Source organism: Gymnogyps californianus, chromosome 19 (assembly GCF_018139145.2).
Source record: "Gymnogyps californianus isolate 813 chromosome 19, ASM1813914v2, whole genome shotgun sequence".
Lineage (NCBI taxonomy): Eukaryota > Metazoa > Chordata > Aves > Accipitriformes > Cathartidae > Gymnogyps > Gymnogyps californianus.
Window position 1 is genome coordinate 11,735,661 of NC_059489.1, and position 25,114 is coordinate 11,760,774.

Genomic DNA, 25,114 nt, shown 5'->3' on the forward strand with positions numbered 1-25,114 from the left:
GGATAACTGCCATTAACCTCTCCCTTGGAACAAGAAGGTGCAAATGAGCCCACAGTAGCCTCCTTTCTTCTGGCTGAACAAGATTGATTGAAAAACAAATTGGCGCAAATAAAGCATGTAATTAGATTAAAACCTCTCGCCTGGAGCGGGTGGAAAGCGGCAGCGGGCGCTTCGCAGGAGCCTGCAGCCCCCTTCCCACCTCCGCAGCATCCAGCGTGGCTCAGGGGGGTGGCTGGCACCGGCCCCTCCGGCGGGACCACCAGCACCCCGCAGGATGCGGCCAGGGATGCCCACCACCTCTGGGGAGCTGCCCTTGCCGGGGCCCCTCATGCTTGGCCACCCCATTTCAAGCTGCGGCCCGATGCAGCATCCCGGCAGCTGGGTCCGGGCATGGTTCGGATGCTGCCAGGGCACACGCATAGCCCTGCCTGTTTAGTCCGGCCCTGGGACCCCTGGCTGCTGCGTTCAGAGGGGGAAACCACCCCCAGGCACCACCCAAGCCCCACTGCGGGTCGGGGTGAGTTTGCTCCCTGCTTCTTTAGCTGCCTGCTGCCAGTTTTGGGATGGGAGGGAATGGGCCTGAGCAATTTTTGGTGTTTGGGGACATGGGTGCCCATAGCAGCTGTGGCCTCATCAGCATCCCAATTTTTCCCAGATATAAAGGGAACGAGTAGGCATACTACAGCTGCCAGTGACACAGTGGGGACAGCCCAGCTGTGCCAGACACTAACGCACTGGAAAACACTGCATGAACACGGGAGCTTTATGGCTTATCCACCCCTGCCTCTACACCCTCCTCGCCCCTCTCCTGGGAGCAGCCGGCAGCCGGGGCTGGCAGCACATTTCCTACCCCCTCCCCACAGGACCAAACCCAGCGCTGAGCCCCAGGACATGTGGGGGGGCGTGGGGTGCCAGCCCCAACAGCATTTCATCCCCACCCGGCACTTCCCCGCTGCAAACGTGTCCCCAGCCGCTGACCGCTGATGAACTCCAGGGTTGCCGCTCCCAGCGCCCCCGGGGACACAGCCCTGCCGAGAGCCGCAGTCGACATGATTAAATAAGTTAATAGGAAACCATCTGTCTTCAGGAGTGTTGGTCACCCTATAAATTCCCAGCCTGACAGCAGCTCCCCGGCCGAGCGGGCGCTGTGCAGGACGCGGGGGCAGGACGTAACCAGAGCCGGGGCAAATCAGACTTTCTGCTCCGGGTGAAACGTGGCAACGGAGAGCCGGTGCTGGGGACAAGCGCTTTGTGTCACCAAGGGGAATCAGCATCTGGAAATGTCCCAGGATGGGGAGACAATCAGTTCATTTCACTTCAAAATCATCATTATTATTATTTTTTTTAGGTGGGTTTGACAGTGGTGCTGGGCTTGCAAGTCCTTGCTCTGAAGCTCATGGCTTGGCTATGGTGCTCAGGGCTTGTGGGCACTCAGGTCCCCTCAGCATCAGAAGGACAGTCCCTGAGGTGGCAGCATCCCAGAGCTGGGGATGTGGGGATGGAGGGATGCTGGGATGTGGGGATTGAGGGATTTGGGAATGGAAGGAAGCAGGGATGCAGGGATGGGGGCATGGAGGAATGGAGGGATTTGGGGATGGAGGGATGAAGGGATGTGGGGATGCAGGAAGCCCTGTGATGGGATTATAAGAGCACGATGCAGTTGTGCGTGAAGCTTATCTGCATTTCAGCAGAAGTTTTGTGGTGGTTTGTTTTGTGTTTTTTTTCACAGACCTTCTGAAATATTTTGAAGTGACCAGAAGTTTCCTCACTGGAATCCCCTCACCCCTATTGTGCTCACAGCCATTCACTGCAGATCACCATGAGAAACCTCTTTTCAGGAGGGAGCTGGATGCTGCGGCCGATCAATCAGTCAATCAATCATGCAGTCAATCCATCACCTTCCTTACAGCCTGAGACAAGTGAGAGAATACCCATGCAGGGCTGAATTAATTACTCATTTGGATGGGTACGAAGCTGGAGACCCCCAGACTAAGACCAGATTTACACCAGGGTGACTGAAATGAGAAGTTTGCCTCCTGATTGTACCGCAGGCAGCTGTGCAGACCTTTATTCCCAGCCTGTGGGATCCTTGCGGCTCTCCGCAGAGCTCGTGCTCACTGTTAGGTTAGCGCTTCCTCGGAGCGAAGAGCTGTGATTTTTCTCTCTACCAGTGCAAAGTCCTCCCGGCCATACCACATCCCTGGCTCTGGGAGCATCCTCACCAAGACAGAGCAGGCACGGGCTGTGCCCGCAGCCTGGCAGCTCCTCCCCAGCACGGCCGGCAGCCGGGAGCCCTTCGGGCAGGAGGGGAGCACTGCCAAGCCCTGCGCCCGGCTCTGGCTGGTCCCTTGTCCTGCTGCTCCCCTCCAGATGTGCAAGCACTAACACGAGTGCGCGCACACATGCACACACTCCTTTTCATTCAATATTAGTGCTAGGTGATGACCAACACATGTCACTACTTCAAATCCAAAGAAAAACTAAGGCTAGCTGGTACTCTGCTTGCAGTTCTGCAGAGCTAAGACTTTGTGATTTCCTTTGTTGATCTGGAGACAAATCTAGTTTGGAATCAGACACCTCCTCAGGCTTTTCCCCCTCAATACATAAGGTCAGTACAATGCCTTTTGATAGTCCCTTTCGCATTAAATTTGCAAGGTGCTACATAAGTTGGGGTTTTTGGTCTATTTTTTTCAGTTTGCCTCTGCTAAAGCAGATCTCCCCAAGGATCAGGCTCCCACAGGAGCCTGTGCTCCCTCTGCCCGGTGGAGAGCATCCCTCCCTCCGCCGGGCAGGGTGCCCGTGGCAGTGCAGGTCCCTGGAGCACAGCATCTGGCCAGGCCAGCCACCCCGGGGGCTGGCAGGAGGCTGGAGGAGGTTGGGTGGCTGTGCCGTGCCCAGCAGCTGAGGCTGGCAGCCAGCCAGCCCAGCCTGAGCAGAGACCTGGACCTGCTGGGGTGACTGTGCTTGGGGCTGCCCGTCTGAGATGTGGGAGGGTTGCAACATTCAACGCGTGTTGGCAGGGTTGGTTTGGGGCCGCCCTTGAGACAAAACCACGACGGAAGGAGAGACTCCAACCCAACCATCACCCCCTGGGGTCCAAGGCCATGGGAGGCAGGGGGAGATGGAGTTTCAAGGGACATCTCCCTGACCCTCTCTGGCACAGCCTCCGAGCCTATGTCGGCGAGATGCCATGGGCAAGTGCCACCATCCAAACACAATGACTATGGTGCAACCCAGGCGCAGAGCTGCCCGCTTCCCTCCTTGCTTGCTCAGTGCCCTGGGAAGGAGAGAAGACGTGAACTTCAGCGTGGTGTGGGACTCGCTTCCTTCAGCCCCCTGAGAGCCCACCCAAGAGCTGTATTCACATGCCTGTGCCCAAGCACAGAGTGATGAGCCAGGTCCTCTCTGGCCAAGCCGACGGCACCCATTGCATTTGCCCCTGTGGGTACAACAGTGGGGAGAGATTTGCCACTGACTTCACCTGGGGATGGAGCTGGTCCAGCGGTTTAGATAAGCGTTTGGGAAGGGGCTGGGGAGCAGCGGTTTGGCCCCGTGTCCTGTCCCAACTGGAGGCACTGTGCAATGGCAGCAGCCCGTTCCCACGCTGTCATTTTCCAAGCGAGCCTCGCACCCCTCGCAGATGTTGTGGAGGCAGCTGGCAGCTCACATGGCGTTGACTCCTTGTTTCCAGCTGCTGCAGCTCATTAAAAGGAGCTACGGTACATTTAATCCCTTCCTAATGTCACTTTTCCCTTGAAGCTGTTGCTGCAGTGATGATCACAGTGTTGATGTGACCGTGAGCAGGGGGGACAGTGGTCCACAGCCTCTGCTTGGGAGTGGAGCTGTTGAGCCAAAAAGACCACGTTCCCATGGGGATGCACGGGTACAAGCTGGCCGGGAGGCCGGAAATAAGGAGGTGGCTCCCAGCTGCCCGAGCCATGAAATTCGCACACAGCCCCCATACCTGTGGTGCGAGCAAGTGATTTTACTCATCTTCTAACAGCTCCTGGTGAGATTTTGCTGGGGTGATGCAAGTGCTGGTGGCAGCAGACCTGAGGGACCCCTTTTCCTCCGTGTCCATCTACAAAGGTGGCTGTGAGCCTGTGACCACCCTCTGAAATCTGCATTTTGCCCTTCTGCTGTGCGATGGATGAGCACTGTTCCTGCTGCTCACCTCCGTGATTGCCCCAGGGGTGACGGTGTGTACCTGGGAGCAGGGGACTCTCCAAGAGTGGCCTTGCATCGCCTCAATTCGTCTAGGCATGGGTAGGCAAAAATCAAAGCTTTCGACCTCCGGACAAAAGAAGAACAACCCTTTTTTAGGGCAGGACTACTCTGACTACCAGCAAATGATGCTGAAACAGGAGTACCAACTCATCAGAGGCCAATTTTCCCTATTCCTGGCTCTTGGGGGAGGATTCTGGCTAAAATTTGGAAATTTCACCCCAAAGCCCAAGCCTGTAAGTAGTGAAAAGCCAGCTACAGCCTCCAGCTCTGCCATGGGATGGGATGGGAAGGCATCAGGGGGGCTCCCAAATCTGGGACATGGGTACAGGGCGGCGAGGGGTGCAGGGAGCACCGCAGAGGTTGCAGGGGCAGGTTTGCATGGGGTATGAGTGGGCAGGTACACACGTGGTGCACAGGGAAAGAATGGGTGGCATGGGGGCAGCGGCTTGTCCCAAATGCTCCTGACGATGTGTGGCACGCCAGTGGGGGCTCAGCACCGTGATGGCACCGGGGGCCGCCCGGCCACGCGAGGCGGATGGAGAATTCTTCCCTGGGGAACAAAAGTTTTCAAGTGAATGTTTTCTGCTGTTTCCTACAAAGTTTCTATTTTCCCGGACTGAAGCCATAACCTTTGCGTGTGTTTTTTCTAAGTGAGACACAGCAGCAGGAACAGGTCTTGAAAGGCTCGGACAGCCCATGGGATTTGGGGTTTTTTGGTTTTTTTTTTTTGTTGTTTTTTCCTTGAGGCTATTCCAGATTGTTCCAGAGCAGAGAACCTGACTGCCCATCTCCCTTCTCCAAGCTGCTTCCGGAAGGTATTAATCATCCTCGCATACCACGGCATGCATCCACCTCTGCGCTGGGTTCCCTCTGCACTCTGGGAAAGCCGAAACCTGCTTCAGGTCCCTGCACATCTGAGGGAGCCCCAGGGATTGCTGAGAGTGGGTTTTTTTTCCCTTTTCTGCACTTACATCCAGCCTTTTCCTCACCAGCCAGGAACAAAAGGGCCCAGGCAACACCTTGAGCCCAAATGACTTTTGGAAAGTCCAGATCTGGTTTTGAAACTGCAGCGGCCGATTTCCAGGGGAAAACCACGCAAAGTTGCATCGATCCAATCACCTGTTTTTATTTAAGCCCACTAGCTGAAATCATCCACCTAAGATAATCATTTCCAAGCCAATCTGGATTCAATTCAGATAAGACAACGACTGACTGGCAGGTTTGTAAACCTTTTCCCCCCGCTGTTATTTTTTTTTGCCCTTTCACTGTGGCCCCTTCTGCATCTCTGAATGGGACCAGAAAAGGACGGGGTGGTAGCAAGAGCTTTCCTTGCCTGGCCACAAAAATGAGAAGCACCCCCTCCTCATCCTCCAATCTCCCGGCATGGGAGAGCATGAATGCATTTCATCTAAACAATTCAGTTTTGGACCGTTTCCCCAAATTGATTCAGACCTCTGAGAGCTAAGCAGAGCTAAGCAGGACCCCCCACGCCAAAGTTGACATTGTTCCACCCCTTGTACCAAGGCCAGCTTTGGCCCGTTCTCTTCTGAAATTTACCCCTTGTTGACTCAGAGTGGTGGTGATGCTAACTCGGCTCTTGGTGAGGAAGGCGCTTTCTGTCCTGCGTAGCTATGAGCAAAGGAAATAAAGCAGCATCTCTCCCAGCACTGGCTGCACCCAAAGTCTCCCACTAATATCTTTCTCCATCTCTATAACCCTTTTGGTCCCGTACCATGGGACCTCTGGCTCGCAGACACGCCGATTTAAGGATTTGTCAAGAAAACACCACGAATTTCGTCAGGATGATTCAGGGTGGCGGTGAAGGCTGAGCAATGCCAAGACCCAGGACCACCTGATGCTCCCCGCTGAGGGGAAGGGATGAAATATGGAGGGTTCAAGCTCCCTGGACAAAACGGTGCTTAAAAAGTCCAATAAAAATCACTGTGAGAAGAATTACGATCGGACGCCGGGCCCATCAGATTGCTCAGCTTGGCTCAGCCTCCGCTGGGCTTTCACGGGGAGGCGGCGCGAGCGGCTCCTGGCAAGATGGATTGGTCCCTGGTCGCCCCTCCAGGCAGGGAGCGGGGAGATCTGGCCCTCCAGCGACACGGGGATCCAAGAGACGCTGTCGAGTCATTTCTCATGGCTCGCAGGCTGTCAGGACGCCCGTCTCGCTCCCAGCCCGCAAATGACCCTCTCCTAGCCTCCAGCGAGAGGTTCCTGTGCTGAAGGGAGGTCTCTAACCCTGCTGAGATGTTCTCTATTACTGGCTTTATGCAAACTCAGGTGGGCTTGGGCAGATCCCTAAATAACCCTTCTCTCCACAACAAGGATGCAGAGTTATGGGACTCACTCCTTCCCCGACGGGGCTGTTTGTTTGCTGCCAGGATCTGTGGGGGCTCGGGACTGGAGACTGCAACCTTGCCAGCAGCACCAGGGGGAGATGGTCCCTCTGTAGCAAGGCTGGAAGGTGTTGCAGACACCTACCCAAAGCCTTGGTCAAAGGTGAGGGGCATGTCCTGACTGACATGACTTTGATCCCTACAGCCATCCCTATCGGCACTCACCCAGGGAGATGCGTGGGCGGCAGGGAGCACCTAGCCCTCCCCACCAGCTGCACAGGGACCTGCTCTTCACCAAAGTGTCCACGTTCGGTGCCTAAAATAGGCTGGGCACCCCCTTGTCCTGCTCAAGGGTCCTATTGCTGCAGGCTCTATGCTTTTGCCTTGCTCACCCTGGCCCTGCTCGCTGGCCAACCAAGGGGTCACGGGGGCACCGGCCCAAGCACCGGCCCCAGCCCACTCGGCACAGTGCCTGGCACCGAACTGGTGGCCGTGACTCACAGCCCAGGGCTGCTGCGGGTCACACTGCCACAGCACATCAGCTCAGGGCAGGCGCTGACGAGGGCTGTGGCCAATCGAGGTGGCATGTGGAATTTGGGATGGCCGAATGCAGCTGCCCCAATTGGCATTTGCCCAGGACAGCGCGGGGAATTCACGGAAAGGAGCTGTGTCCCCAGCTGTGTTGGTATCCGCATGGAGCACACAGGTGGGAGATGTGTCACCCCCAAACCAGTCCTCACCCGTGGGGGGCAGCAGGGCTGGGGCTTTGGCAGCTCTTTCCTTTCAAACCAGGATGTTGGCTGATCGATGTGGGTAAATGCTGCTTCCTCCAAGCCCTCGCCTGCATTCAGCCCCTCTCGTGGTCACGCTCTGGAAAGATGTGAGAGGACATGGGGACTGGCAGGGAAAGACTGTGAACAATAGAGAATGTCCTCAAAAAGGCCCCTTTGGACTCATGAATAGGAACGTGCCCAGATAAATGAGCTCCTAACAGCAGCAAAAAGACATTGAGAGATCCCCGTGGCCAGTTTAAACTCAGGACACTGCTCAAGCATCACCTCTTGCCACCAGCTCCAAGGCTCGTAGGAGGCTTAGCAGGGCAAGCTGCGTGCAAAACTGACCTGAGGGACACTTCCCACTGTGGTGATGGGCAAAACAATCATTTGCTCACTCAGAAATGCGCCCTGTGCCCTGCAACCTGATCTTGAGCAGGGGAGGGGATGGCACGAGCCAGGTCCTGCCTTAGGGAAGGGCTGGGGCAGCTGCACTGGGTGGGATGTGCCCTGGCCCCTGGAAGGAAGGAGCCCCAGGAAAGGAGACTCCACCAAGGATGAGGTTCTGGCGGGAGGTCCCTGGCATAAGTGCCGGGGCTGCTTCTGCTCCCTTGGTCAGTGATGGTGCAAGGAGATCCCAGCCCGGAGATGCTATAGCTCCACACACGGGACTTCATCTCAGGAGCCAAGCTCCCTGCAGAAAGGGCTGTGAGAAGACATCTCTGCATCTCCTTGGCTGCCAAACAGAGCCTGTGATAAGCTCGGTGGCATCGTGGTGCAAGAGGTCTGCTCTGCCATCCCTGCAGCAGGCTGGGAACAGAGCGGGTCTGGGAGGCCGTGGGGGGAGGAACAGACAGGTCCTGGTGTGGAGCACAAAATCTCAGTGTTCCCAGGCCATGAGACAGAACATTTAGTCTGCAAGTCCCTGCTAAATAGTGGGAGCCCGTGAGAAATCTGGTATTTCATCTGTTGAGCTTTTTGTATTTAAGCATTGCTCGGGTTTATTATTACCTGATGGAGGGTGAAAGCACTGCCCCGCAGGGTTGCAAGGGCCAAGTAGTGCTCGACTCCCCACTTAACATACTTAGTTTGGAAATTGTGGCCAAGTGCCAAAGGCCCCATCCCCAAAGCTTGGTCAGTAAATCAGGCAGGTGAAGATGCTCAATTTATCGCGATGACACTGTGGAGCAGAGCTCGCCCCAGCAGGATCCAGGTAAACCCTTCAGGTCCTGCTCTGCTGCCACCCACCTTCTGCCGCAGAGGGGATCAGCTGGGATTGAGCCTCTCCTGCAGTGTGCACTCAGCAATGCAGCAGGCACATTTTTCTGGAGGTCCTACTGATCCTTAAACAGCTAGCTGATATGCTCTATCTGCCTATAAACCCTCCATATATCAGCAGCACATTCCCTGTGGATGGGAAAAACCCACCCTCAAGCATCTAAAAGTCTCGGCTAGACCGTGGGCTTCTTTTATAGCAAGGGGTGAAACAGGGAGTTGCAGACATAAATTTATCCATCACAGAACGAGATGGGGAGAGGGAAGCCTGCTCTGCCCCATGCATCCAGCACATTTAGCTGGCACTGCTGGGATGCGCCTACAACATTGCACCAAACTGTGGTGTTGGGATAAATGAAAGAGCTGCAGAGGCTGCAGGAGCTGCCCGCTCTCACGATGCTCATGAGAAGACTCGGGGTTCTCATGAGCCCCCAGTCCCAGGGGCTTGGCCAAGGCGGGGACATCCCCACACTGAGTCCCCTTGCAGCCAGGACAAGATAGAAGGTTTAATGGGAGCTTTGGGGAGGAGCTCTCTGTGGCTGAAAGAAGATGGTGAGATGCACTATGGCATGTAATTAAGCTCCTGAGGAGTTGGGGAAGAAGATTTCTCCTGATGGAAACGGATAACAGAGGCTGGTATTGTCAGGAAACAGTGTTGTAAGGAAGATAAGACCTGCCCCTGCTTAGCTTCAGGTTAGGTGGGGCGGTCTCTGTTCCTAATAGCCCAATACTTCATTGTGATGGACCCACCAAACCGCACATCTCATGTTGGCACCTAATTTATAAGGCAAAGCAGCAAAAGGGCTGATCGCCAGCACCTGAGCTGGAAGCACACTGGCTGGGGCAGGTTTTTGGTGCCTTCGTGCTCCTTTCAGCCCTGCAGCTCAGTGGAGACGCTTTAAGAAGCACATGTGAAGCAATAGGCACAAAACCAAGGCTGCAAGACAGTTCTGGCTCGTACCAGCCTAAGAGAAGACACTGAAACACAGAGTTGCTGCTACTGTGTTTACAGGCGGTAGAACTTATCCTTTAAATCAGTCCTACAGAAAACCCTGGGCTTTACCTTCCCATGACACTGGGGACCGAAGACCCTTTGCTCCCTGGGTTTCCCATCCCAGGAAGAGCTCCTGAGCATACAGCAACATGCACAGCCTGCATGAAAAGCCCTGCCATGGGACGGGCCTTGGCTCAGAGTTCAATTCAAGGTGACGTCCATCACTTTTAGTACAAAATCCTTAATTTATGAACGCTCCTACACTGGTGAGACAAAAGTAAACAGCCTTTACACCTCGTGTCCTTCACAGCCACAGCACTGTTCAAACACCCCAGGAATCTGCAGGCAGCAGGACGGCATAAGTCACCCTTTCCCAGGGCCCTCTGGCTCCTGCCGTCATCCCCTGCTCAGACCTGTCCGACCCCAGGGAACTGGGGACAGGGAAGTCCCTCGGTGATGTGGCGGGGGCAGGTGTCGGCCCCTCTAGGGGCGTAAATCAGGAGGGGAGGATGGTGGGGTGTCGGTGCAGTGGGGGCGATGGAGATGTGGTGTACGAAGAGACACGTTGAGCCCCAGGTCGGCATTGCATGGGTCGCATTTGGCGCAAGGACAAGGGGAGGGGAAACGGGAGGATACACACACCGTGACATGCCAAAGCGTTCTCAGGACAATCCTCTGTATTGCAGCTTGCATAAATACGGTGATCCAAGTCCATCAGGGCTGTGCTGCTGTCCCCAGGCTGCAGCCGCTACTGCAGGACCTTTTACTGCAGGACCCACAGCTGCAGGACCTCCCGCACTGAGCTAAGGTGCTTCCCCTGCTCTTAAAGTCACTGGCCTTGAGACACCTCTGGGCACAACTGGCCCCAACAATGCCTCTAACCACAGCCGTGTCCCACCCCGAGGACCCGCAAAGCCGGACATGAGACACATTGCTATAACCCACACAGGTCACCTAAGATTGCTTAGCACAAGAAATACACGGATCTAGGCAGATAAAGAAAATGCTCATATGCAGCAGTAAGCAATGCTTAGGTTTTTTGTTCTCTTTTGGAGGATTTTTGGTTCTCCAGTCCTCCTCCACCGGAAAAACTTGATGGAACTCTTCTCTTAGCCTCTTGAGAAGGTAACCACTAAACTTTAATAATCAACCAGTGGTGGACTTGAGTCCTTACCTCTTTTCCATCAAGCGTTTGTTCCACATTGGGTAACCCCTGTGTGCTTATAGATTTAGCACCTCTGGGAAAAATCTTTCTGCATCTTTTCTACACGCCCACGTGCTCCTAGAAACCCCCATCTCTCGGGATGCTGCATACTTGTTTCAAACACTCGGACATTTTGGGCATAAAAGGAAACCGCTTGTCCCAGTACAAACAACAGAATTTATGTATTAATTTAATGCAATTTCATCTCAGGCAGATGATTGCTCAAAAGACGTTTACCATCAAGATGCTTTAAAAGAAGAGACAACGTACCTGCAGGCTCCTCCGTGCTGCTGGCGGCGGTGGTGGGGGGAGCGGCGGGGATCTCTGTGCAGGACAGCGAGAAGCAGACAGGAAAGGAGAGGAGATAAAAGAAGGAGGTATTATTCCAAATCCCAAAGAGCCTGGCCCCTGCACACACCGCATTTTCCCTTCCCAACCAAGTCTACCAGCAAGGGGTGTTTCCCAACTATGTCCTCCAGCAAGGAGCCTTGCAAGAGCCCCAGAAACCAGTACACCAGGACCATACCCACTGGGGAACTGGGCCTCCCAGGAGGGTGTGGGAAAGGGTTTTTTTAAACCAAAAATTTCGGCTTGTGGCTAAAAATAGAAGATACAGCCAGCCAGATAATTGATATGGTGCTACAGCCAGCAATTGCTGTGCTGCCCAGACACAACCTGCTGCAATTGCCAGGTCCCAGTTTGTACCCCAGGGTGAGGGATGCTCTTGCAGGGGCTTGGAGGGTGCGTAAGCCAGGCAGGGCTGTGCGGTGCCCAGCAGGCAGTGGGAGCGTTGCTGCCTCTCCCTGTCCCTGGGTTGTGCCTTCCAGCTGCTGTTTCCATCCGTGTCTGAGGCGGTGCTACCGCTCCTCTTGTGTGAGATAGTATTGCATCTATCTGCTGGGATGCAAGTGTTATCTCACACATTTAAAGGAAACACAAACGTATCTGGTGCCAATACAATGGTCCCTGGTTTTGATTTGGGGCTGGCTTTGCATAGCTGAAACCACATAATGTTCTGGATCTTCATGCCCAAGTCTGACTGTGTTTGTTGATGTTAAAAGGATGGACTGCAGATGGAGCGCATTATATGGTCCCAACTTTGGCAAGATGATCTCTTTTCCCCAGTGCACATACGCAGTTCTCATTACTGACATCTTTTGCGCATTTAGGATGCAGTGCTGCGATTTCTGTGCATCCCTGGGAATCCTGGCAGGGGAACACCCTACCAGTCCATTTTGAAAGTGGAATTTAGGCATGAGCTGGGAGTTGGCATCTGCCTCCTTCTGCTTTTGCTCTTGGGAACCTGCCTGGCCATGGAGGCAGGGTTTGCTGGGGTCTGTCTGCATTGCAGTGGCAGCAGCTCATAGGGGTGCAGCCCAATTAGCGTTAGATGGCTTCTTGAGTCGTTCACCCTCATGCAATTAAACACAGGCACAAGGCCATGTGCACATGGTGCACAGTCAGGCAGTACATGAACAGCCAGCACAGCCATCCCGAAGCTGGCGGCTGGATGGGTGCTCGTTCCTGCCGGCGTGGGCTGCAGTGCAGACAGACCCCACTGCTGTCTTGTTCGTTCCCCACAAGGTGATTTTTGCATGACTATAAGTCTTTGGGACAAGGAAAATAGAAGCAGTGGTAAATCAGAGAGTAACTGTGCTCTTGCAGACAAGGTGGACAGCCCCTTGCTACCTGTAGTGTACCTGTGCCCCCCCAGTGCTAGGCGGGAGAGCAGCGTGGGTAGGGATGGAGAGCAAGTGCTCTCCACTACGCATGTACAAAATATGTGTGAACAACATCCCCCCACAGAATATGCTGACTGACATTTTTCAAGGATGAAAATGTGCTGGTTGGGATTTTTCTAGGATGAGAGAATTGTGAGTTGCTCATATCCTCACTTTAATTGCTTTAGCATCGTACGTGCAGATCAAACTCCCAACAAATGCATGGTGGCTTGATAGCCAGGCCAGAGCATTGCTTGAAACACATTTTGAACAGAGCGTTTGGCCCCTTGGAAAGGATGTTTTGCAGTGACACAGAAGTAAGGGGCTCCCACGGGTGCCGGGATGGTGGCTGGGTCACGGGGCCAGGGCAGGGCAGCCCTGCCAGGCTCACGCCAGCGGGCAGCCTTGAGCACGCCGGTTCGGCAGCTGGCGTGAGCACAGCCCAGCTCCGAACGCCTGGTTGGATCATGTTGAAATTCTGTGTCTGTCTTTATTTAGTGCAACAAATCCCAAGGGAGGTGATGCAAGGAACAATTTACTCTCTAATTTACCATGGCCCTGGGGAATGATTAATGATAAACCTTTGCGCATACTTGCTGCAAAGCATACTGGAGCCATGACTGTAACATCGTGGGGAAACAAGCATCTGGTTTGAGCTCTTGCCGTCCCATTGCAACACGGGGAAGAATGAATCTCAAGTGACCAAAAACCACCCTGGAATGTATGTTTTCTTCAGCAGGAGAAGGTGGAGAAAGGGTATCATCTGCCCCGTAATTTGGCAGTGGCCATCCTGAGAGGCAGATGCTGCGAGGGGACAGTGCGGGAGCAGACTGTGGGTTCCCAACAAAGACTTGATTCTTTCAACCTTCTCTTTTCTTTTTCCATTGGGCCTTTTTTCCCTTTCAGCAGCAGGGAGTCAACCTCGAGGGGAGCAGCCCCTCCTTCCCAGCCCGTCCCAGGCACCGTAAATTTTGATGCTTCGTTTTGTTAGGGCAGGTGGAGATGTCTCTCACAAGGTGCATGAGCTACTGAATGATCCAACAACAGCAAAACCAACAGGCAGCAGACAGAAGCACTGGGCTAAAGCACACCTTGCCCGAGCAGTGAGCACTCAACAGGGACTGAGCGGGGATGTGGGTGTTTGCAGAGCAAATGCTGCAATGGGGAGACTTTGGGAGCTGTACCTGGTGCTTGCTGCTGTTGTTTTAAGAGCAGCGGATGAGAGCAGCCTTGGGAAGGCAAACTAAAAAGCAAACCCAAGGAAGCAAACGGTAAAACAGCCCGTGTTTCTGGGTGGGTTGTGTGAGTGTGAGATCCCCTTTAGCAATCCAGGTGCTATTGGCTGCATTACTGTGATGGCAACTCCATCAAACCAGCAGCTCCTCTGATATGAGCTCTGTGCCAGTGCAGCACAGCCTGATTTTGGAGAGAAAAACCTGTTTGTAGTGATCTGCCTTAGCATCCAGACCTGATGTGGTACACCAAAGCAAATGTGCTCTCGGGGCACCTTTGCTCTGTGAAGCAAAATCAAATTACCGGCAAATTGGGCTGTGGATGCACTCACAGAACCCACCCAACAAGGCAGACGAGCTACTTGGAAGCTAGGGGTGAATTTTGGACAGTGTGCCCTACTGCGGGCAGTGCGGCTGGCAGGGGTACCCAGGCAGCTCCGTCCCCCGAGTACTGCCTGTCGGCACGTATCTGGTGGGTTAGTAGCCGCCCAGCCTGGGCAGTGGCTCCTGCGGGTTTATAAAGGTTAATATCTCTAATCTACAGACATCGAAAGAGCGATCCACCTACTTATGCAGGGGGCAATGGGAGACCGGCTTTGCTGGTAGCCTTTGGCGCATCGATTGCATGTGATGCCGGTGACACCGTCTTTACAGGGACATTGGCCCGTGGTTTGGTTACAGGTTTGGCCGGCAGCGCCCACGGGATGGCAATCGCACTCTGTGGGGGGAACACACAACAAGAGGGTCAGGGGGAGAGGAGAGCGGGTGCAGATGGCGTCGCGGCGTTGGCGGGGAGTGGGGCGAGTGCTGCAGGATGCCGGCAGCTCTCACGGCACGACTCCACCTTCTCCGCAGCTGGCACTGGACCTCCGGCAAACGTCCCGTCCAGCCAGCAACTGCACTGACCTGAAACAGAGGTGGCATTTGGCAGAGGGGGTGCACATGGCCGTCGCTTGGGCACAGAGGGGATAGCACCGGAGAGGGGGTGTCCCAGCCACAGCCAGTCCCGCTGTGGAGACGGAACTGCAGCCAGGATGTCTTGCCCAGGGCAACGAGTGCTCTACGGATCCGGGCAGGCAGCATGGAGTGTCCCCGCTCAAGGATACCCACCCATGGACACTGCAACTGCCTCATCCCATGGGTGCTGTGATCAAGAGTTGGCAGGACTTGAAGAGGAGGGGAGCAGGCAAGGCAGCACCGCTGGAGAACTCTGGGAGCCACAGCACCCGCTGCCCCCACCCCAGCTGGCTTCAAACTCCCTTGGGCTCCCTGGAGAGGTGGCAGGGCTGTAAGGAAGAGGTACAAAATCAAGGAGCATTTCATCACCCCTTCAGCACACAAGATCTCGGGCAGGAAGCAATTGCTTTCAGAGATGTTGGGAATTCATTTCACGTGCACTACAAAAAAAAAACCAACAACTACCCTCCTTTCAGTGCTTTCGCTCAAGCCCTTCCCCGCTGAGCAGCATCCCTGGCAGCTGGCACTGCGGGCGCAGGAAGGAAATGCCCTTGTGGGATGCAGGCAGGCTGGAGGACCTGCTGTTCCCAGCCAGATGGATGGAGGCTTGACGGCAGAGCTGGGCAGATGTGAAGGGTTTGGCAGGGGATGTAAATACTGCACTTGAAATCATTCACCATCTCATTTCCCACAGTGGGACTTACCGGCGCAGCTGTTTGTTTAAAAAAAAAAAGAAAAAAAAAGGCAAAAAAAAAAAAAAGCATCGGGGCTTGTTATCATCACTGCCTCAAAAGGATTATGGCCTCGCACATTTGTTAACAGCCCTGATTTCTAAGAGCTGCAAGCGCTGTGCCAGACTGTGGTCTGCCCCTGCTGAGTGGTGGCAGGGAAAGGCAGGAAAGCTTTCCTTTTCTTGTGCAGCATCCTCGGGAAGGAGCCAGCCAAAACCCTCCCTGGGGAGCACTGATCCTGCTCTCCTTCTGCCCCGCAGGGGAGCTGCCTGCCAGAAAGAGGGTTTAGGGGAAAACCTGCCCCACTGCCCAAAACCTGGAGGGGGCTGGTCTGTGGGTCAGGACCAGTGCGAGTGTCTCCACAGGCTCCAGCGGCTGGGCTTGGCTTTCAAACACTCCCAGATCCCCCAAACTGAGCATATCGCTCCCATGAGGGTTTGTGCTGGACCCTACAATGCTTCTTGGTTTGCCTTGCACCCCCCTGGCTCTGAGACACCCTAAATCTGCCTCATTTGGGGATGGCAGATCACAGCCCACGTTCATTTGTGTTGGGTGTCCAAGTTTTGGTGTTTGGCTGGAGCTTCCCTCCAACCCGCCCCAGCACCATCCTGCTCCTGCTCCCTGCACCAGCAGCCCCCAGTTTGACCTTTACTGGGCAGCAGCTCCCAGGCTGGTCCCTCTCCCAGCAGGGTTTGGATGGTGCCTGGAGCATCCCTGCACTGGGATGTCCCCTTCCCCTGCACGGGGCATCTCATCCCCATGCAGCCCACCCCAGAGCACGACCAAACTGCCGCCGTCCCCCGGCTCCACTAGTGCTGGACAGGAAGAGACCGAGCCTTGCCAAAACCTGATGATTTTTCACATGAGAGGAAAAAAAAAAAACCCACAACAAAGCTTTTGCTTCTTTTCTCCTCCTCCCCTAACACTTCTGATTTGGGGTTTTTGATTAAAAGTCCTACTTTCCCCCCCCTCCCTTGAGCTGCCTCTGGGAACCAGCCGCTTGCAAACCTGCCCATAGCGGAAATCTTGCTTTTTTATCAAACTCAGTTTTGATTGGAAAAGTTTTAACATTAAATCAGTGTGGCTGGTGATGAGCGCAGAGAGCAGAGCAACGTTTAGGTGGGAAAACCTGCACTCCGCAGCCCCAAGGGATGGCTTCAATATTGCTGGGGGAGAGGAAATAACAACACATTAAGCAAGAGCCTGAAGAAGGAACAGGACAGAAAAGAGTTAAAGAAGAGCAGAGAGGCAGGAGTTAATACAAAAATAAGCAAATCAGGGAAGGGTTACACAAGAAGAGGCAAAGGGCAGGAGGATGGGGAGGAACATGCCTCATGTTTCAGGCGTTCCCCTCTGGGGCTGCGTGTGCTGGTTTCAGGCATCGCCTGCAAACCCCCATCCTGTGAGTAATCCTCCCCCATGTGAACGGATTGCACTGATTTCAGTGGGACCGCTTGGATGAGAGAGGGAAAAAAAAAAAAAACAGGAAAAAAAGGAAAAAAAGCCTTCGTGATGAGTAAGATTTACAGAATCAGGCTCTTGGAGGATGAGCTGCAGAACACACAGCACTCTTTTGGACACCACATAAATAAATAGCGATGCTGCTGCTTCCTTCCCTCATGAGGTAATGCCTCGGCACAGCTTGTCCAAAGCTGCCGTGGTTATTTTTACAGCCGTATCTGTCTGAGGTTGTCTACTCTCTCCCCAAGCCGGGCTCCGCGAGGGCTCTGCAGCACGGGTGTTAGCCGTGTCCCCATGGGCACACATGATGTGCCCAAGGTTACAGAGCAGACAAGTGGCGGAGGAGCTGGGAATCACCAGCCCTTGGTCCAGGGCCTCACCAGGAGAAACCCCTGGCTGATCGCTGATAGCTCCCTCCGACACGCCGTGGGGTAAATCCTCTCTGGGTGCAGGGATGTGATTTCTGCCACCGGTCCCCAACTCTCTGTTGCAGCACAGGACCCTGCGAGTCCGGGACGACTGCCCTGGGCAGCAGCACTCCTGCTGCTTGAATGCCTGACCCCATTTTGACTTTTCTATCTTCCAGCAAACTCTCCGAATCAGCAGCAACTCAACCCTCCTGGCGTGGGGAGGCAGGAGGTGGTCTAAGCAGTGTCTGCAGATGTACGTTTGCCGTCCCTGTCCCGGAGGAACTGAACCAGTGCCAGCAATTAGGAGCAATTAAAGGCAATTTGCAGTTCCCTGGCCAGTGCAAACACTTGCAGCCAGCAATTACAGGCTCTTCTCCTTCCCCAGCCATGGAGTAGCTGGGCTGCTGGTGGTTAATGCTGATTTTTCCAGCAGAGTTCAAATTCCTTTGGCTTGTAACCCCAAAATGACTGCACTAGAGTCGCAAAGGGGGTGTGATCGGTGCAAACACCCCTTTGGCATCCTCACTGCCTTTCTGATAGGCACCTTTTGATTCACAAGACATGTTTTCATGCCTGACTTCCCTGGGTGCAAGTGTTTGTCCGTCACCCACCGTGCTGCAGAATATCAGCAGTCCCCTGCACTGAGCAGAGCAGAGACCATGAGGCACCAGAGCTGAGAAAACCTCACTGATCAGGGAAGAAGGCGCCTGAGACATTGTTAGGGATAATAAGGGGGGATAACAGCTGATTTATCCTCTGTATCCTCATGCCTTGCTTAAAAGGATCACCCCATAGAGGAGAATGCGATGGTGCAGTGAGTGAGACGTGAGAGGAGCAAACAGGAATGATGTTGGTGCAAGAAGATGGTGTGGTTTTAGTCTGTTAGTTCACACAGCATCAGGGGGAAGGGAGATAACTGTCGTGATTTAGTTCTTTCAGAAAGTCTTTAAGAAAAATCTTTGATGAGTGTCTGTGGCAGAGATGACCAGGAATTACTAGTGAAAAATGAAGTTATTTCCTGCTTAAAAACCTGGCCGTGGAGGAGAAAACAAGGAGCAGGAATATATGGTGAGGTTTTAATGGAGAATGAGGGTAGCAATGGGAGTGCCTCTGCCCACAAAACCTGATTTTTCTTATATAATAACCATGACCTGGCAAGCAGGGAGCTAACAGCATTTCTAGGTGACCACCTTCAGCTTGGCTAGCCTAGACGTGAGGAGACCACGTACGTCTTCTGCGAGACCGACCCAAGTTGGCTGAATGGGTGAGGGGATAGCAGACAAAAACCGGTGCGCAGAAGGATGCATAATTGGAAGGAGGGAACAGGATGGCTCATACACGCTGAAGGGTCCCAATTAACTGCAACCACTCCAGGAAAAGATCTAGGAGTCAATGAAACATCTGGCTGATTGCAATGGAGCTCAGAAGAGCGACAAGATGGGAGGTTGTATTATGAAAGGGGTAGAGAGTAACACTGAATATAATATCATGACACTATAGAAATCAATAGTACGTCCTCAGCTGGGAAACCGGAGTGAAAGGCACGGAGAGGCACCCGTCTGAGGGCGATGGAAAAGATTAGAAATGCCTTGCCAAGAGACGATGGAGGGATGCCAAGTAATGCACAGCGCCGAGAAGGTCAGACAGGTGCTTCTCTTCACTGGTCCTTAAAATACAGGAACAAAGGGACATTCAATGCATTTAAAAGGCAACCTTTTTCAATGATAAAAGGAAATGCTTCTTTGCACTGCACGTAATTAACTCGTAGAACTCATGCTACGAGACACCATGGCAAAGGCCCAACAGGATTAGATAGGCCTATGAATGAGAACATCTGTAGTTACATTAGCTGGGATTAATATATATACGGATATAAGCACTCCAAGCCAGCTACTAACTGCCTGCAGTTAGGAAGAGATTTCCCCTGGGGGCATGCTATTGCAAAACTGTCTGTCGTAGAGTTTTATATCTCTGCCTGAAGCTTCCAAGACAAGCCACTATTATATGCACGAATCTGCTGAGGCAGACCATCGTCCGCTTGAGCATAAGCAACGGTGCATTTCTATGCTTCAGCTGAGGTTTGGCTGGTTTGGGACTGAAAAATACCTGAAATCTTAGGACTGTGCGTGAAAGGATGCAAAATGCCCTGGAAAGGTGGTTGAACTTGCTGGGATGTCTCTGGCCCACCGAAGGTTGACAAATAGCATGACAAAAATGCAAATATTTTTCCACCCCTGAATTTTGGTCAGAGCTATTCCCAGCTGCTAATCTTCCCCCACACGTGTGTTGAAAGATAAACAGAGGGATAAATCTCCAGGCTTAGCTCTCTTCAAGTGTGACCTTTTTTGAGAAGGTACCTGAAAGGACCTGCATTTTTTGAGAATTAGCATCTTCCTGTTTTCGGGGAAGCTGTTTTCTTGGGAGGTTTTCAGAATGATGAAAAATCCATTTGACTGAACAACAGAAAGAGGCTTGATTTCACGGGTGTCCAGATTTCCCCTTGTCACACTGTATCTGCAATGATAACATACATCGCAGGGCTTCCGGATTTAAAAGCCCAAAGCGTGACCGCTTTACGTTATGCCGTGCACTAAGCAGTAAAACAGCAATGCATTAAACTGGAAAAAAACACCTTAATTTGCAATAGTCATTGATGAAGGTTCCTGTATTGAGAAAGAACCTTCTTCAGGAAATCACACTCAGTTTTAAGTAAGAATTTAAGTCCCACATAGCCAATGTGCCTTAGGTACACATTTATATTTAACCATGCTTTTAAACGCTTTTCCAGAATCATGGCCAAAATTGCCTCCCTTTGGTTGCTTTCCTTCTTTCCTCCAAAGACTCCAACTGGAGTAAAAAATGTGGCTATAGAAGCTTTCTGCTGGAAAAAAACGCACCAAAATCAAGCTTCTTGTGAGGATGCTTTCATTCCAACAGTATTTTCAACAGCAAAATGTCAAAACAACTCAACTTAAATTTGCCTGTTGCTTCTTTAACAGAGCCCGCATCATCCTGATGCAGTAAACATATTTCACTTAGTCTTATGTTTTAGTATTTAGAGGTACGGTTCAGATATTATTACTTAAGCAAGCTTTTTTGTAGTTGTAGAGTTATTTTTTTCCTGCTCCGCTGCCTTTAATAACTCGGGTACTTTAAATCCTGGTTCCAGTGAACACATCTGCCCGGGGAATGCAAGGTGTGAGAAACTCCTGGGGTGGGTCGAGTTGTCCCCTCGTAGCTGTAATCTATCTCAAAGGTGACCCCAGCCTTGAAGCTGTCCCAACGACCTGACCTGGGCAGGCTTTTTTTAGCAGATTTGCTTTGGCTCCTGTCTTTGGGGAAACAATTCAAAACAAGCGGTGCTCCTTCCTTTGGAGACCTACCCTGCTTATTTGTCCGTGGGCGAGGAGAGTTATGATCTGATATCTGTGCACCTAAGTGGTGTGGAGAGGTTTATGCTGGCTCTGGGGATGGGATCCTGCAGGGATGGGCGAGACCATATTTAATGGCAGAGCATCTCCACCACGGGTGGCACGTCCTGCAAATCCCACAGATTTATGTCACGGGGAAGAGAAACTGGTATTTAGTGTGTACCCACCCAGTCTGGCCCCAGCTAGTTCGCTAACCAGAAGCAGAGGTTGAAATGTCTCTGTGTTAACTCTGGATACTAATAATCGCTTTAAATATTAACTGTTAACTGCTTTGCAATGAGATCGTCAGCTTGTCTGTGATATTGTGAACTGGATTTAGTTCTCCAAAGGATCATGTTCACGCACAATGTCCCTCAGCACATTCTCTCGGAGATTTAAAGGTTTCTTGCCAGCAGAAAATGAATTCCCCTTTTTATCAGGCAAAGCCAAATAATCTCTTGGCGTTTCACAGTGTCCCTCCTCCTGCGCCACTTCTCAGGGCTCTCCCGTTTCTTCCTCCTGAACAGGCACTTGGGGAAGCCAAGGGCTTTGGCGCCCTGTGGTTTGGGCCAAATTTCACAGATTAGACCTTGTCTTTGTCTTCTCCATAACAAGTAACAGACGGGGCCCACAATGCCTCCACTGAGCGAGAGCTGCTGCTAATCCGGAGGGGGCTTTGAACCACAGTAATAAATCCACTTTTTGGGCAGGCGCACTATGGGCAGGCATTAGTGATACAGACAATAAGACTATGGCAGCACTTCCCAAAATGCTCGAAAATCCTCTTGTTAAAAAATTGTTAAAAACTCCCGTGTCGTCTTGGAGCTCCACCTTTCGGGTGATTGCAGCAGAGTCGGAGAAGCCGCCGGGAGAGTGGTGGTCTGCTGAGACACCCAGGCATGAAGCACTGGGGCTTCCTTCTCCCCGCTTTGCTGGCAGGACTTGGGTTTTGTCACGGAGGATGTCATCCCTTTTATTTTTCCATCAAAATAATGTCAAGTCTGGTCAAAGACCCCCGGGGGCAGCTCTGGCCAGGCAGAGAGCAGCTTAGTGGGGCGCAGTCCCTGGGCACAGTGTCCTCACGGCTCTAAAGCAAAATAAGGCTCAACCTGCTCTCATGGGAGACATGAGAAAGTGTGGGTTGGAAAATACTTCTTTTGAGGAAAAAAAAAAGGCAAACATTTTCTCCTCCTGATGTGTTTTTAGCCTGGCTCCTGAGGAAATGAGGTTCCTACAAGCGTGTTCTCCCACTAATAATATTTCAATCAAATCTGGCAGCGGAGCAAAAGTCTCAGAGATAATGAGGTTGCCACAAGCCTCACAAAACGAGGCAGTTGGGTAGATGAGAGAGAAACCCGAGAAAAAGCTCAGCAGAGGGGGATCCCTTCGGTGTGCACAGCCCTTATCAGACACTAAAGCACCCACAGTGGGGAAAGCCCCCCCTAGCACCCCAAGTGCCTGTGAAAATTTGCAATGAGAGCTCCTGGGGCACAAATCCAGGCCACTGATTTGTGATGCTCTGACAAGTGTCTGTTTAACTGGAAAATATCTCTTTTTCTATCAGAAAGAAGCCTCTTCGTTTTAGTATGCTTAAAATCAGAACAGGGCACATGGATGAGCAGGGCTGAACTTTGTTTTAATGTTCAGGACCTGAGAGCTTGGAGGACTTTTCACTCTTGAGAACTGATCGGAAGCAGGAATTTATCTCAAGAGTTCAAAAATATTTATAGGGAAGGAAAATTATTCCTTTTCTTTCCTCTGTCTTGGAGATATGTAAAAGTCTGGCTACACAAACGAATTTAGCAACTTTTGTTCTTAGTCTGAGACTTGTGATGGAGAACTGGGGTTTAGTCTGTTTTTTTTTTTTAATAGGGTGCAAATTCCCCTCTATTGTGTCGCATCCTGCCACTTCTGAAAAACCACAGTCCAAACCTGCCCTTCAGGATTGCTTATAGATGTGTTTCTGCTGAAAAACCAAACCCAAACCACAGTTTTGAAGGTGGTCGGCCCCAAATTTAGCCATTGCAAGGATGTGATTTTTCAGAAAGGCAGAGCTCCTGTCAGGGAATCAACACTGTCTAAATTTTCCTAATAAGCTAGATCATCCATGGGTTTGGGACTCAGCTGTGAGCTATATCTCCCCTCTGAAGGCGCTGGGGGGAGGTTTCCAGGCTGCAATGGGGAGCTCAAGGTCCTTCCGAGGGTCTCTGGCTGAGCCTCCTCCATCGCACGTCGTGGCCCCCCAGAGTCAGCAGAGCATCTCACCCCAACCTCTGCAAGCCCCACACAGTGCTGGCGGTTTCTGCCACGGCTTTTATCCTTTCTGCATGCTTTTTCAGTTCATCCATTCATGGGGCTGTTCCTCCCTCCCATGCTAAAAGTGATGAAGGTCTCCCGTCGCAGCGGAGATGCATCTCCAAACCAGCTCACCTGGTGTCCTTCTCCTGGGAGGTGGTGCTTTGGGTCTTGGTTTTACTCATTTGGGTGGAAGAAGCAACTGGTGGGTGCTTTTGTGGGAGAGCGTCCACGGGAGCGCGACACGCGGGGCATCGCCGGGGCCCTGGGTGCATCTCCCATGGGAGCGGGTGCTCCTGGCTGGCCTGGGGCTGCCAAGCGGACACATCAGAGCCGCGCTCCGGGGTTTGTGCTGCAGGTCAGGCCCCCGCCCGGTGCGATGCTGTCTTGTTTATGTCCAGATGTCTTCCCAGCCCGTTTGAAGATATGTCAAAAGCCCCTTCCTCACCTCCCCTTCCCTAAACTGGGTCTGTTTCAAATTTGCCTTCAAATGTAATTTAGTCTCTACCGATTCGGCAAAGTCCAAAAGAGGCTCCTAGAAGAGAGAGGAGCTTTGCCGAAAAGGGCTCTGGATATGCCTGTGTGGCTTTTTGGAGGAGAACGGGGGGCCCAGGCTAAGAAGCAGCCCCCCACCCTCGGCACTGCCGCGGGGCTGGGGTGCACAGCATCTGCCCAGCCCAGCGACCCCAAGAGTCTGGGCTTGCAGGGGAGTCAAATCATGCAGCAAAACGTGTCAGGGTGGGAGCAATATGTGAAATTATTGACTTCCCTGGAGCTTGAAGACAGCTGCAGCTTAAGGAAATTTTTGGCATGGAGGTGATTTTGCTCTGATCTTATCACCAGGCACAGACAAACTTCTCTCTCTTTCTTCTTTTTTCCCTCTCTTTTTTTCTAATTTTCCTTTTTTTTTTTTTGCTTAATGACCTTCTAAGCCAACTTCTGGAGACTGTAGCAGACCAGAGACCCCCAGCATGTGCACTTCATCTGGGATGTGGATGGCAGAGCCTCCCTGCCCACGGCGATGCCTCTTGGTGCTCTGCCAGCCTCCGAGGCGGCGTCTCCTACCAGTCCTCTGTGCTGTCTCTGAGCATCCCAAGTTTCAATCCCAGACTGCCTAAAATACATTCCACTGAAAGCAAATACCTGTTTAAATGCTGCTGTATTGTGGGAGGTGGCCCTGATCGTAAGCCAGAGAGAGGAGAAAGTCAGCGATGAGTTTCTGGGAAGACCAGACAGCAGGATTTTACCCTCGTCCCAGTTAATCTTCACCAAAATGGAGAACCAACCCCAATACTGGAGCACTTCCAGGGGCAGATACACAGAGGAGCAAAAAGTATGACCTCTTCAGATCACCAGTGGCTAGAAACATGAAACTGGAACGTGATATCTGTGGGCCCTAAATGTGTGCCCCAGTCCATGGCATCATCCCCATGCGCTGCGTGGAGGTGGTGGAGCTGCCCTGGGCTAGGGGAAAGGGCTGTGCATGGCTCCGACATTTGGTTTGTTCCTCGCTGATGGCTCACATAGATCAGACTTAATTAGAAAGTCCTTGGAACTGGAATGCACGCATGGAAGGGAAAGCAGGATGAAGGCTGGCACATTGAGCCCCATCTGGCTTGAAACAATTAGAAAGTGTCTCAATCGCTGGGTTTGCCACAGGAATATTCCACTGCTGCGATGCAGCAAACTCTTCCCGGTCCGGCTCGCACAGAAGCGACTGCTTAATTTGACATAGCTGCTCATATGTCATTAAAATCACGGATGTTTAAAAGCTGGCATGGCCAGGTAGATGTCCTGTGCTGAGCTCAAGTCTTCATTAAAAAAAAAAATCACTCCTTTTCCATGTTTTCACGCTACAAACTCAAAACAGTTTAAGAGTTTCTGCAACAATCGTGTCCCTTCTTTGCTTTGGGACCCTTCCAGCCCAAGCGGGTGAATGGTGCAGCTCTGGCGTGGGTCCTGGAGGTGCCATGGAGGTGGTGGCACTTGGGGGCAGTGGCACTCCAGTCTCCTGCGCTGCCCCAGGACACTTCCACGCAGCGACCTGTGTGCATGGGACAGCTTAAAGCTGCATTTCTATAA

The 25,114-nt window shown here is 52.5% G+C and overlaps 1 protein-coding gene across 1 annotated transcript in view; it reads right to left on the minus strand.

Annotated features, from left to right (window-relative positions):
• The window catches only part of NTN1 (netrin 1), a 105,147-nt gene that overhangs the window by 19,155 nt on the left and 60,878 nt on the right, over positions 1-25,114 (minus strand). Inside the window, exons 3-4 of the mRNA XM_050908415.1 lie at positions 14,337-14,486; positions 11,086-11,139 (exon numbers count right to left, since the gene is read on the minus strand). Coding sequence (XP_050764372.1) covers positions 11,086-11,139; positions 14,337-14,486 — 204 coding nt within the window. The remainder of the gene's footprint in view (positions 1-11,085; positions 11,140-14,336; positions 14,487-25,114) is intronic.